The following is a 13,704-nucleotide window of genomic DNA, read 5'->3' on the forward strand; positions in this document are numbered from 1 at the left end:
TGGAATATTGTCAGGCTTGGCACCGTGACTGCCTGCTTTATGTTTCAGATTTGCAGAGTTGCCATTTACGTAATGGCAAGATCTGTTTGTGAATTGAAATTCTGATTGGGATAATTGTAATTTTTGCAGAGGCTTGTGGAAGTATAGCAGTCTATCAAGGTCCACGGAAAGAACCAGATGATTATTCTAACTTCACAATTGAAGATTCGGTAGCAACTTTCCATACGCTTAAACAGATCATAGATACAGTAGAAAAGCTGAATGAATCACATGAAAAATACCAAAAGAAGAGATCATCTAGTGCTAAATATGGTAGTGAGTAAGTATCTTCTGTCACTTCCACATATGGAAATGTGTATTTTTTAAAAAAAATAAATCATAGAACAAGACCGAGCTTGTTGAGGTAGAGCTAATTAAGCTAAAAGTAGAGTTAGACAGTCCAAAGACAGGGAGAAAATAAGGTACATCCTTTGTAGTAATGCAGCTCTTTACCAGGTGTTAGAAGATAAAAAAGTTCCTCTGGTGTGGAATTTGTCTGGGTTCCTGTTGAGATTCCCATAAGCAGATTTTGTTTCGTTTCAACTTCACACCTGGAGCTGCCAAAGAATTGATCCTTCTTTGCCTCCCTTCTAATTTTTTTTTATTTCTTTCAAATTTCCTTCAAGGAATAATTAAAACATCAAGTTATATAAAACTGTAGAATAACACAGCGGAAACGTGTTTTCCATGGAGTCTATTGACTGTAATTCACTCACCAGGCTCAAGGATAAATACCGTTTCTGGTGGAGCTAGAAACGATCTGGTCTTCAGAGTACATGGTCGTTCCAGAGCAGATTCCTTCCATTCCCTTCTGTCATGTGGATACTAATGGAGCACCACTAGCAAGCGCTCCAGTTTCTTCTTTGCATCAGGGAGGCTTTGATTTACCTGGTTTAGTATTTGACATGAGTTGTTTAGGAAACTTGACTTTGATTTAAATGTCTCACATCAAAGTATGTCAGATTTTTTGCAAATCATGAAAATTCACATGTAATGGTAGAAATTATGCAATAAAATAAGTTTGCTTAATAAATTAAAGTTGTATGATGAATATTGGAAAGCAAATTATGACCTTAAAAATACTTATGTCTAATTTTTTTTTTCCAGAGAAAATCCAATTGTTGGAAAAGTTTCCTAACCAAAACAAACTGTGGATGAAAAAAGAAACTGGAAATGTTCCTGAGTGTTTTGTTTTGTTTTTTTAAATTTGTTATATGCATTTTTACAAAGTATTTAAGAATGAACGTAAATGCTAGTTCTGTTGACAATCTATTTAATATTTAATAGAAGACTATCTACTTGGAAATCTGGTCTTAGGGTTTATTCTCATTTTGCTGAAGAACTTGAAGTTCCAGGTTCTTGAAGTAACAAGTGTGAATAAATCTAAATTTTGTTTTGCCGTTGTTGTCTTATTGGAGAGAACTTTCTAAACAAATAAGCTTTTTAATGGAAGAAAATCCTGGCAGCATTTGTTGGTTGGATTACATCTGTCGATACACACACTGCAAACTTGCATGAGTTTACTGTGAGTGCCTGCCCTGCTGATACGGATCTTGAAATAGAAATTCCAAGATACTATGACATGGAAAAGATCTAAAGCTTCACACTCAAATTCGTTTGACTTTTTTCCGTTCATTAGGTGTGGTCAGGACTTGATTTATCTACACTGAAGTCTTACAAAGTCATGCATTGTGCTGCAAATAACCTGGACAGCAGATACCAGTGTTAGTTATGTCTTTAGGTACTAAAGGAAAAGAAATCAGGGAATTTGTTGTACCTCTTGTTTACATTTGGGTGAGTACTACATGGAGTGACGTTAGACCACTGGCTGTTTTCTTTAGGATTTTTTTTTAAGGTACATATTTTTTTCTTAATCTGAGAACAGATGCAGGGTAATAATAAATACGTTTGCCTACAGATAGAAGAATTGAAATGTGAACTGGTTATAGTTAAGTTCTGATCAATTTACGTATTCCCATCTATGATTTTTGTTTCTTTTTTTTATAAGAAGTAATAACTCGGTCCAGCTCACCTTTCGACTACAAATCTAATAAATAATCTCTATTGTAATCACTCAAAGCACTTTAGATATCTGGACTATCCCAGATTATTTTTAGATACTTTGTAGTATCTGCTTGTTACGATCAGTTGAATGATCAACATTGTTTTGTCTTTACGCAATGCTTCAGTGAATATTTTTGTATCTTTAGTTATATGGATTCTTATTTGCCACTAAACAGAATTTTAAACTGGCATTTTTGACTTCAGTAAGATTAATTCTTGGTCCCTTCATTTGAGAAGTTAGGTTTATGCTGAAAAACGTGTGTATGTATATAACCAGGAAGAAGCGAAGGTATTCTTGTGGCAACTTTGCTTCATCAGTATTAAATACAGTGGTATTTCCTGGAGTATTGTTTTTAATGATAACTCTATGTGGTACTTTTCTTTTTGAAGCATTTGCTGTGGGGTCTTTTGCTATTGTTATGTTGGGTGTTTTTTGGTTTTGTTTTTTTTTACAATCCTGATTTGGCCAAATTAATTAGGAATATTACAAATAGCATATAAATCTACAATGCTTGAAAAGATCAGCTGTTTAATTTACCATACATTTATTATACTGTTGTAGGGAGGCTTTCTGTAACAGAAGCAAATCGGCAAGACAAGATTGAAACCTCTGTTGGAATGAATGTAACTTGTTATTCTATCTGTTTGGGTTAATCCCAAACTGGTTTAGAGTATCTGGGATTCAGTACTAGTGTCTGCAATGTCACAATCATTTAATCACGTCAGCTGGGTTTGCCTTTTCCTTTTTTACATATTTGATGTATTCTAAGGGACTTCTATTTGCCAACAGTTGAACTGGGGTCTGGGGGGTGGGGAAGGGTACATAATAATGCCAAGAAATGTGTTTTGCCAAGGTAAAGTGGGTCTGATTAATTGCCATTAATAAAAAGCTGCCATTAAACAAATTTGAATGTGGTTGATTGTCAAAGTTGGGTTTTCCTGTATATGGATTAACTTTTCGGCAAAGTGTCTGTTCCTTGGAGCTATTTTCTCTAGTTTTCAAAGTCAAATTTATGAAAAATTGAATTGTATACTTTAGCAACATTTTTTTAAAATATGCACTTTTTTTTTTGCTTTGGTACTGGAATATCTAAGAAAAAAAAAAGGCCATTGAATATTTGTGACCATTAAGATTTGATTTCTCATTTTGTCATGTTTTAAAATGCAGTAGATGTTCTAGAATTTGATTAGGTACAAGTCGGATAATTAATAATAAAAGTTGCCTTGGTTTTGATTAGTCTAGAACGGTGATGTTATTCAGTAATTAGTTCTGGTAGGATTGTAAATTATCATTAGTTTTAATTTGTATTATGAGGATGTATTGTTGAATGTATTTTTATTTAAATTTTATTTTCTTATCAAGACATTAAAATGTTTTATAACATTGCTTAACTCACAAATAAATTACAACAAACTTGAGATGCTCTGTGTGTTTATTGTGAGGCCCAACTTTTTTAACGTGTTAGCATTGATCTGAGGAGTGAATTAAAGGGGGGGTGTGTGTGGACTGGGTAGGGAATGGTCTAGTTGGCAGGGGAACAGCATTGTTGCATTCTAACTCAGGTTGATGGTTGGAGAGAGGAGTGATAGTTTATTATTTAGCATAACAGTGCGCACAGAAGCCTGAGTAACATGACAGTATGCAAGATGCTTGCCGTGACCAGCGTGAGGTACTGAAGGCTACCAAGTACACTATCAGATTTTATGACTCATTTATTTTCTTGCTTGCTGATTTGTCTTTCCTTCCTTGCCCTGTGTACTCATAGCAGCTGGATCTTCTGTCAGGCCTATTTTAAATATATTGCACATGGAAAAAATAGTACTTCTGTCAGTCTTTTTTTATGTAATCTGGGCACTTCTATGCTGCCTGCTCTCCCTTCCCATGCCTGGGGGCCATTTTTGTGAGACAGTTTTGTACAAGCCCATGTTAATGTCTGAGCTGTTTTGTTTCCTTGTACAGAGCGCTCACCTGTTGTCCTTTATTGCTGGTACAGAAGCTCCTGTTAGGAGTTGCAGCGCAGACCTTCCAGCAGTTGTGGATCTTTGATGACTTCTGAGGTAAGAGAGGTTAAGGCCCAGTCTGATCTGTCACTGCATTCATTTGCAGAGAGCAGAAATCAGAGGAAGTTAAAGATGAAATTGGAAGTACAGGAGGAATTTTTTTTTAGTGGACATCGTATTTTTTGGTAAGAATTCTGTGATGATTTTAGAGCAATCTTTTCACCACTAACGTGACCTCTAACCCTTCCATTAAGCTGAGTTTTCTCTAAACCGTCATCAGTAGCTCTGTAGCTTCTGTGCTGCTCCTGGCTCTGGGCTAGACTGGCAGTCAGAGGTGTGTAAGGCCAGAAGGTTCTTCCTAGGATTCTAGATTCCTTGAATCCAGAACATCAATGAACATCGATGCGCTAGTTCTCCTACAGTTCAATACAGCTTTGTCCCCCAGACATGGAGATGACAATAGTGAAAAAATATATACTTATCTATATAGAGATTACAAGTATGTATTTGTAAATATATATATTTGTAAATATGTATATGCATATATATTTATCTTCATACAGTCTACCTACAGACTATATGTAGTAAATGGAATCAATATATGGAAAATTAAGTTTTAATGGGACATTATCTTTAATTGCAACTCATTTGTGGATTTAGATAAAGTTCATTTCCAACCACGTCTGTATGCAGCAACATAGGGAGAACAGTGGGGATGTATTTGTTCAAACTCCATTTGCTACTCTGGGTAGTATCATATTTCTGTGATTTCTTTGCTCCAGTCTCCGTTCCACTGTGACCCTCCCAGTGCAAAAGTGGCAAGGAAACTATTCCACAAATGCAGTACGTTTCCCTAATTCCTGTCTCGATTTCTTTATTTCTGGATGCCTGCTTCATGCTGCTTTTTCACAGAAACTGTATATATAATCATTGAAGTCTATTTTCTGTTTTGGCAATTGCATTTATCAGCTTTACTAAAACCTTAAGAACTACTACAGGTGGGTTTGTTGCAGGTGATGATTCATGTGCTGTCTTCCCCTACTGTAGCCCCACTGCCTGCCCTCACTGAGGTCTCGGCTGTAGCCAGAGCAGTGTTGGTAGTACTGGCCATTAATAGCCCCGTTGAGCATATTGCTATTGGTAAAACGGGAATGAAAGGCATAGTTAATCTAGAGATTAAGAAACAGGTTTGGAACAGAACAATGGTTCAGTTCTTTTCTTTGGCAGATAGCTGATTCAGTACTTCAGAGTTCTGATATATGTTGGTCTATTGACAGAACAAACAGTAAGCGTGGTAATACAATCCAGCGCGTGCATTAGTTGGCCAAGATACACTCCTGCTTGCATAACTGTTCTTTGCATTATCATAAAACTGACATTTCTGTAACAATTTTGTTATTAGTAAAAATAATCTTCAATTCTGTGTTTCAGAGTAAGGAAGCTGGAAAAAACAACAAAGATCTCCCAAGTTGAAAAAGAGGACAAAAGTCAGGTCATTTCCAGACATCTCCATTCCCAAAAGATTTGTGAAAGCTGATATAATTGAAGTGATCAAACTATTTTTAGTTTTTACTTTATTACCAAAGGCCAGATTTTTGTGGCCAAGGTGCAAAACACACAAGACACAGCCAAAGTTTATAACTTACTCTGTTAGAAGTCTTAGGAGACACATTGAGAGCTGGAATTCCAGGGGCATTTGGTCATCCTCTCCCCTTAGTGAAGGCAGCCTGATCCATTCAGGTGAGGCTGTGATTCATAGCTGGAGAAACTTGCGCTACAGCTGCTAGTGGGACTCTATGTAGAGAACGTCTTTCGTGAGGAATGTCCATTTGGCACCTGCTGGGTGACCTGTTTAAACATAAAAAATGTATAAGAAATAGATAAATGCACTTATACCTTGCACAAAGTCTTCCTTGGCTACAAAAATATGTGATTGCATATGAAAGTTATTTATATTTGCACTTTGTATTATTGTATAGAGCTTGCAGAGCTGGATGGATGCACTAGGTACCCTGTTTCTATGCTAGCAATAATTCATTTTGAGATATATACATGTTCCACAGATCGACTTGGAGCAGTTTTCCTTCTCAGCAACTTGAGCTCTGTTGTTGTTTGCTATACCAGGCAAGCAGAATATATTTGTGATTAGAGCATCAAACCAGTGTGAGTTTTAACACTGATTATATTTAGTGTAACTGAAGGTAGGAACCATTCCAGGTGAGGTATTGAGTTCTACAAATATTCTTTAGTTTCTCGGTGTAAAAAAAAAATAAAATCCGGACTTTATTAGGGATCACAACATTCAAGCTATCCAAAAACTGCTTTTTCTAAAATTAATTTTAAAATTCACATTAATTTTGTACATATTTCTTTATTGTTGTTACCATCTAAGAGCTGAATTACACAGACATAATTGGTAGTTATTTCTGTTACAAGGAAAACTACTTTTCTAGATGGAATGATATTTCAAGTGGTAAAGGGATTAAGAAATGCAGTTTCTGTCTCTTCCCCTTCCTTTACCTCATTTTTGACTCGCTACTCTTGTTTATACCATGTTCTTGCACATCATTAATCCTGTGCCTTTATGGTCACGTGTAACCCAGCTGCGACGATCAGCAGCAATTGTTATTGAAGGAAAGTTGGCAAAACCCAAGAAGTTAGCATTTTGAAACCTCAACTCGGCAGCATTCCTGCTGAGCACAGATTTTTTTTTGAAGTGGTAGAAACAATTTGTCAAGTTAGGCATGGTGGGGTTGGGCTGGATGAGCTTAAGAAGTATTCTCCAACCTCTTAACAATTGTATCATTTGATAATGAATTTGAGAAGTGTTTTCAGTGTGTGTATAAAATGAAATATAGGAACAGTGAAAAACAGCGCTAACACATCAAGTGAGTTTTGAGGAACGCTGCGGTTCGGTGTGGGTGAGTGGTGCTGCGTGCAGTGGGGCTGGGAGGATGACGGGCAGTTTGGGGCTGTTGAGGCTGTCAGAGTGGCCATCACCCTTGGCGCCCCGTTTGGAGAGTTTGACCTCATGGCCAGGGACCACTGCTCCCCGAGGGGTCAGCAGTTGTGCCTCCTCCCTGTGAGGGCTGAGGTGATGGGGCACCAACCTGTGCTGCAGTGAGGCAGGACCAGGTGCTGCCACGCTTCTCCTGCAGCCTCACCTTGAGTATTGAATCTTAGAATGGTTTGGGTTGAAGGGAGCCTAAAGCCCATCCAGTTCCAACCGCTGCCATGGGCAGGGCCACCGCCCAGTGGGCCAGGCTGCTCAAAGCTCCATCCAACCTGGCCTGGAACAGTTATAGGGAGGGGGCAACCACCACTTCCCTGGGCAGTTGAGTGCAGTTCTGGCTGCTGCAGGATAAAAAGGATCTAAAACTACTGAAGAGTGTCCAGAGAATTGCTGAAGGGTTTAGAGGGGAGGTCGTATGAGGAGCAGCTCCAGTCACTTGGTCTATTCAGCCTGGAGAGGAAGAGACTGAGGAGGGACCTCAATGTGGTTTGCAGTTTCCTCACAAGTGGAGGAGGAGCAAACAGTGAGCTCTTCTCTTTGGTGACCACTGAGGGGTAGCAGGAAGGTGCCAGGGGAGGGTGAGGTTGGACATTAAGGGACGGTGAGGGTAACAGGAGAAGGCTGTGTTCCCAGAGGGTGGTGGAGCACTGGAGCAGCTCCCAGGGAAGCAGTCACGATGCCAAGCCTGACAATATCCCAGAAGCATTTGGCCAATGCCATACGGTGTGAGTGTTGGGGTGTCCTGTACAGGGACAGGAGCTGGACTCCATGATCCTTGTGCGTCCCTTCCAATTGACTGTGATTGATGGATTGTGATTCTGTGATTGACTGTGACTCTCGGCGCAGCCTCCCTGCGGCTCTGCCCCACAGCGAACTGACAGCAGCGCTGCTCTGCGAGCCCACCGATGCCACCTTCCATCCGGTTCCCCTTCCCGCTCCTCCGCTGCTGGGACCGCGCGGGGCTGCAGTACTCTCTGGGGGCGCCGCGAGGCGCAGCCACCGCCGTCCCCGCAGCCGCCGCGGGGCGCTGGGCCTGCAGTACCCTCTGTTGCCGCCCGGGGGCGCCGCAGTGCGTAAGGGGCTGCATTACCCGCTGCCGCCGCCTGGGGGCGCCGCCGCCCCGCGCCTGGCGCCGCGTCCCCGCCCCCTCCCCCCCCCCAGTCCGCCATGGCCGATGTAGAAGACGGGGACGACCCGGGCGCCCCCCACTCGCACCCCGGCTCGGCGGGTTCTAAAGCGGGAGGCCCGGATAAGATGTTTTCGTTGAAGAAGTGGAACGCGGTGGCCATGTGGAGCTGGGACGTGGAGTGCGACACGTGCGCCATTTGCCGGGTGCAGGTCATGGGTAAGCGTGGGGGGCCCTTCTCGCTGCGGGGCGGCGGAGGGATACGCGGCTTCCGGCGCGAGGCTGAGAGGAGTGTTGGAAGCATGGATACTGCAGCGTATCCCTCCGCGGGGGGCGCTGCTCCCGGCCAGGCCGGGGGTTGTGGGAGCGCGTGGGAATGCCCGAAACGCGTCAGTGCAGAGTTTCTAACGCTTCTCCCTGAGCCTCCCGATTGCTGGTGCGATATAGCACAGGTGGATGTACCAAACATCTGTGGAACGGTGATATAACAGAAAAAAACCTCTTGAAAGCCAAGGGGTTGGCTCGCCTGGCTGGGAAATGGCCTCGCTGCTGCCTGGCGTCACTGTTTTCTGGTGTCTTTGAGAAATATGGTGAATCCTGGCTCTTTGGAAAGGGTTTATGGCCTTGAAAATGCTGTAAAGTCTTGAGAATGCTCGGAACTCATGAAAATGCTTCACATTTTTGAAAATTCTTTCTATTCTTAAAAATGTTTTAAATTCAAGGTTTACATTCTTGAAAACACTTTATATTCTTGAATGTTCTTTATTCTCGAGTATTCTTTATATTCTTGAAAATGCTTTAAACTAATGAAAATGCTTTACGTTCTTCCCTTACTGCCCAAGGTCTGACAGAAATAAGTGAGACTGACCCTAAAGCTCAGGAACCGAGTGGGAAGGGGACAAAGAGATGGATACAGACCGTGTTCTAACCTGTCATAGTGAGACACAGCTGAGCTCCATTGCTTCGCTCCTTACGAGTGGGCTCAGGTTCCTACACAGACACTTCCTTACCCCTGATCAAAAAATGTGGGTGTGCAAGAGTGAGCAGTGAGTGAACATCAAGACAACGCACCAGCCCACAGCGCTTTGTCTGCGAAGCAGATTTTAGCTCGTAACAACATCCTGGACCTGGCTCCTGGCGACTTCTTCCTCTTCTCAAAGATCCAGTCAGTGCTCAGGGGAACCTATTTTTTGTTGGTAGAACAATGGAGATCCTCAGCGGCCTTTCAGAAAATGATCTGCAGAATTGCTTTGAACATTGGCAGCATTGCATGCAGCCACATGTCAGCTCAGAAGGGAACTATCATGGAAGTGACCATAGCTGGTTTTCTTAATGTGTTATATAAAAGGAGTTACAGGCATAGTCTTGGGGTTTTTTGTGTCAGACTTTATATATCTATATCTTACCCTTACTGTTGTGCTGAGTCATCCTAAGCATAGCTCTACTCTCTGTTGCATTTGGTACAGTCTGTCAGGACAAAAGACCCAAGATCTTGTTTTTGTAGGTCCATGAAGCATGATGCTGCAAATCTAGTCAGGTTTTCACTTAACATAAATGAGACAAAGTGTGCAACGCTGTTATTTCTGATGTATGTTTGACTGAGAAGGTTCTGTAAACAGAAAAGGTGAAAAGATGTTCTAGAGGAAAAAAGATGCTGCCCAGACTGAAGCGGTGGGAGATTCGCCTTTTGCATAAGCACGTTTTGAAGATTGTCTGCTTTTATACAGTGAACAGAGACCACTCTGGAAATGTGAAATTGGCTTATCTGCCATGTAAGCTGTAATTTTAAGAATGTATTTCTCTGTTTTATCAGCCTGTCACAGGGCACTGTGAAAAAAAAACTTAAATTAAAAAAAAAATTCCTGGAGCTTTCATAACAGTTAAAAAAGGAGTTCATTCATAATTTTTCATAACTAAACCAAGAGAGTACTTTTTATCTAAAAGTAGAAGAAGAATCTGGTAACCATTTTTTGAGAACAAACCACATCGTTAGAGCCTGAAACTTGATCATTACTGACTACAGTTTAGCAATTTTGTGCTGACCCTGTCAGACCCAGTCTGGTTCCTGTAGAGCCACTGCGTCTGCAGTAACCTTAAGCTGGAGGTGGTGCCAGACTTAAGCTGGCACTTGTTGAAAGTTTGTTTGGTTGGTTTTTGCAAGGGAGGGAAGTGTTAGCTGGCTTAATTGTCCAGTGGTTTAGCTCCTTGAACCGACATGGGCCGCAAGGGTCACAAAAGCACAAGGAAAGGGAGCAAACATGCAGATATTGCCTGGGAAGGGCGGGATTGCAGCAGTACTGACTTACATTTGCTTTGCCATTCAGAATGACACCCTTAGGGTTACAGTGCAGCAGCAGGGACAGCTTACCTTGGTGTGGTTGTAGTGGTTTCTGTCCTCAGCGCGCTCTGCTGAAACTGCAAATCTAGGGCTAGGATAGGAAAGCTGTGTTTGTGGTGACTACTAGTGCACTGCAGCTTAGTGCCCGGCACATTGAGGTCACCTCAGATCAGTTTCCTTCGATGCACGGTGACACAAGTTAAAGTAGCTTGGCCCTCAGATGCTGTGGAAATATAAATGATAGGAGCAGACAACAGGCGACTTTATTTATTGCCTTACTTTTTATCTCAGTGAGGAAAGTGCAGCTGTTTCAGAGTTTCTGTCCTCTTTATGACCTGAGAAAATGAAGAATGTCTGGGCAGAAGAATCTAAAATAGAAGTACTGTCCGTATCTGGCAGAGAAAGCAAAAATACTCAATTCCAAATTCCTGTAGCACATTGTGTTTGTCTGCTGGGAAGATATAGCCCAACTAGGGACATGTAGGCCAGGTCCAGCCTGCGGGACCTTCTGTTTAAACTATTACCTTTTCTTTGGAGGAGATGATGTGCTTGCTCCCATAACATTCGAACACTTCCTGTTGCACGTGCTGTGTGCACATGTGTCTATGGCAGCCACTGTCAGGGCGAAGGAGAAACAAAGGCATTTTTTTCCACTGGATGCATGTGGCACAGTATGAAGCCTGGAAGCTGTCACTTCTGTATCATATTGAGTCCTGAACAGGCCATCAAGGCAGTCCTACAACCACAGACTGCAGCGCGGAAAGATGATAAATATTCTTAATTAGATACTGTTCTATGTTTATCTATTCTTTTATAGTATCAAATTGAACAATATGTTTGCAAGTGTATGTGACTCTGGTGAAAACTCCATGCAGGTACTTTTTAAGGGAAACAACTATATAAAAAGTAATAGGAGGTGGGTGTTTTGGTGAGAGTTGTAGAGCCTGAAAAAAGTCAAATTTGTGAGTGATTTCCTTAAAAGGAGATGCTGACATCTGAAAAACAAAGTCCTGTAATTAGGGTTTGGCTTTGTGCTTGCTCTGGTCTTAGTATGCCCGAGTGCCTTGGCACAAATCTGCTGCTTGTTAGATATACAAAACAGAGAAGGATTTTTCATCAGAAGTTACGAAAATACCAAAGCAATGGAAAATAAACAAAACTTGATGGACGGTTTATAGTCCCTCTGATCTCTTTCAGATATAAATTTCATTGTCATATGCAAGGTTTTAAAATATAAGGGGGTTATTTCATGTTAAAGGGCTGATCTGGACATCAAAAGTTGGGAATTTTACCTTTGTAAATTGATTTTAGACTTCATATCTTCCTCTGACAAATCTATTCTTAAGATGGAATCCTGAGAATCAAATTGAGTCTTGTTCTTGTTTACTTTTAGATGCCTGTCTTAGATGTCAAGCTGAAAACAAACAAGAAGATTGTGTTGGTATGTAGTGATTTCATTCGCTTGTTTTTCAATTGAAGCTTCTCTCAGTAGGGTGCATTTTAAAGTTCGAAGTGGAATACTGACTTTATTAGTGCTCAAAAATAAACTGGTGTTTCGTTCTACGCTGTGTCATATTTTTACATTAGTAATACTTTGTGCTTAATTTTGAGCACTAATAAAATCCATTTTTACTTGACACACTGCAGAATAAAGCAGCTTCACGTTTACAGTCAACTCATACACAACGAAGAGGTTTAAGCTCCTCTCACACTGAGCTTAACTGGGGTGATGATAATGCACACTTCTGAAGTGGGTTGGAAAAGGCTACTTTTTTTTCTGCTGAGATGCATGCCAGAAGACACAATAGTAATACCAATAAAAATCCTCTGTTCTGGAATAAGTGTGTGTCTGGGTTAGAAAGTGGTATTTTTCCCAGTCTTAATTCAAACATAATGGACAGAATTGGTCACTTTTCCTTTGAAAAAGTAGAATCACTTGAGTTTGCTATAATTCTGTTTAAACATAAACTATGCTTTCAGTTGCAGAACATTGTATGCAAAAGTAAGTCTTAATTCCAGTACATTTAAATTGGAAATTGTGAAAATTTTCTTAAAACCTTTAAGTCAGCTTTGAAAGCAGTAGTAAAACTTTCCATGTCCTTGTTCTTTCAGTTTTGAAGGGTTTGAGGGTCTTAAACAATCCTCTGTTATTTCTGATGATTGATCCTGTTTCAGATCTCTTAGTTGGCACTTGCTAAATGTCCTGTTTAAGGTATAGGGGGAAAAAAACCCATAATTTACGGTACACCTTTGATTGGTTCCCTTGTATTCCAAAAAGGAACACGTGAACTAATAAGGGGAAAAGGCGAGGTAACTAATACTATTTAGGAGCAGACAACCTTTTGTGTTGAGTTGAAAGAGTTGCAGCCTGTGAATAATGTCTGGTCTAAGATCCTATTTTGAGGCTCTATACTGTGTTAAATGTGCCTCCTTGATATTATACGTGTAAGTTTAAATGGTGCATTTCAGGTGAGAAACTGGCGATAGGCTCTGGTGTCGTGGTCCATCAGGAGTGCGTGGGTTGCGTGTTGGTACTGGGGGAGGTAAAGTAAAGAACTTAGCTGCAATTACTTCCTGGACAGAAGTGATAAATGTGTTCACATATTCGCAAAACTGTGTCAGTTTATACCAGATGGTGAAAATATGTGCATTTCTGTTTTCATCATTGGAAATAAGCAAAATGATTGATGTCAGAGAACTGACTGTCATCGGAATGACCGTAATAACCCAATCTTGGTGGATAAATCAGGGACAACCTGTTTTTGTCTCTTAACACTTGCAATGGTTATGCACATCTGGGAATGATAGTTTGGACCTTGTAGTAGGTGTTGGTTGGACAGCTCAGTGTGACCGGAACATGTTCTTTCTTCTCTTTCAGTGGTCTGGGGAGAATGCAATCATTCCTTCCACAACTGCTGCATGTCCTTGTGGGTGAAACAGAATAATCGCTGTCCCCTCTGCCAGCAGGACTGGGTAGTCCAAAGAATAGGCAAATAAAAACACTGGAAGTCTTTTTTGCGTGGAACTTGTTGGAATGGTGTCTGTCTTATGCCATATGCTCATACAAAAGAAAGGAACGTGACAGTCATGGCATGATATATTTAGTTTATCTGCTACAAGATC

At 41.0% G+C, this 13,704-nt stretch overlaps 2 protein-coding genes across 4 annotated transcripts in view; both read left to right on the forward strand.

Moving 5' to 3' along the window:
• RASA2 (RAS p21 protein activator 2) overlaps positions 1–3,522 on the forward strand; it is a 49,769-nt gene extending 46,247 nt beyond the window's left edge. For both annotated transcript variants that reach the window (XM_054074437.1, XM_054074438.1), the window contains 2 exons: positions 130–319; positions 1,147–3,522. In XM_054074437.1, coding sequence (XP_053930412.1) covers positions 130–319; positions 1,147–1,177 — 221 coding nt within the window. In that variant the 3' untranslated portion in view covers positions 1,178–3,522. The remainder of the gene's footprint in view (positions 1–129; positions 320–1,146) is intronic.
• A 4,739-nt stretch (positions 3,523–8,261) lies between these two features.
• On the forward strand, positions 8,262–13,595 carry RNF7 (ring finger protein 7). Of its 2 annotated transcripts, none has more exons than XM_054074450.1 (3): positions 8,262–8,462; positions 11,975–12,022; positions 13,460–13,595. In XM_054074450.1, exons 1-3 carry the CDS (start codon positions 8,285–8,287, stop codon positions 13,576–13,578), a joined length of 345 nt encoding a protein of 114 aa, XP_053930425.1. In that variant the 5' UTR covers positions 8,262–8,284; the 3' UTR covers positions 13,579–13,595. The 2 variants fall into 2 exon arrangements, with proteins under 2 accessions (XP_053930425.1, XP_053930426.1); XM_054074451.1 differs by having other exon boundaries at positions 8,262–8,455; positions 13,460–13,516.
• Positions 13,596–13,704: the final 109 nt, after the last annotated feature.

The sequence above is a fragment of the Cuculus canorus genome, chromosome 9 (genome assembly GCF_017976375.1).
Source record: "Cuculus canorus isolate bCucCan1 chromosome 9, bCucCan1.pri, whole genome shotgun sequence".
Taxonomy (NCBI): domain Eukaryota; kingdom Metazoa; phylum Chordata; class Aves; order Cuculiformes; family Cuculidae; genus Cuculus; species Cuculus canorus.

Bases quoted from the DNA above. Each gene is read 5' to 3' on its own strand.
- RNF7 (XM_054074450.1), top strand. From the start codon at position 8,285: ATGGCCGATGTAGAAGACGGGGACGACCCGGGCGCCCCCCACTCGCAC. The intron at 8,463-11,974 runs GTAAGCGTGGGG...GTTTACTTTTAG, and splicing joins TTGCCGGGTGCAGGTCATGG to ATGCCTGTCTTAGATGTCAA. The intron at 12,023-13,459 runs GTATGTAGTGAT...CTTCTCTTTCAG, and splicing joins CAAACAAGAAGATTGTGTTG to TGGTCTGGGGAGAATGCAAT.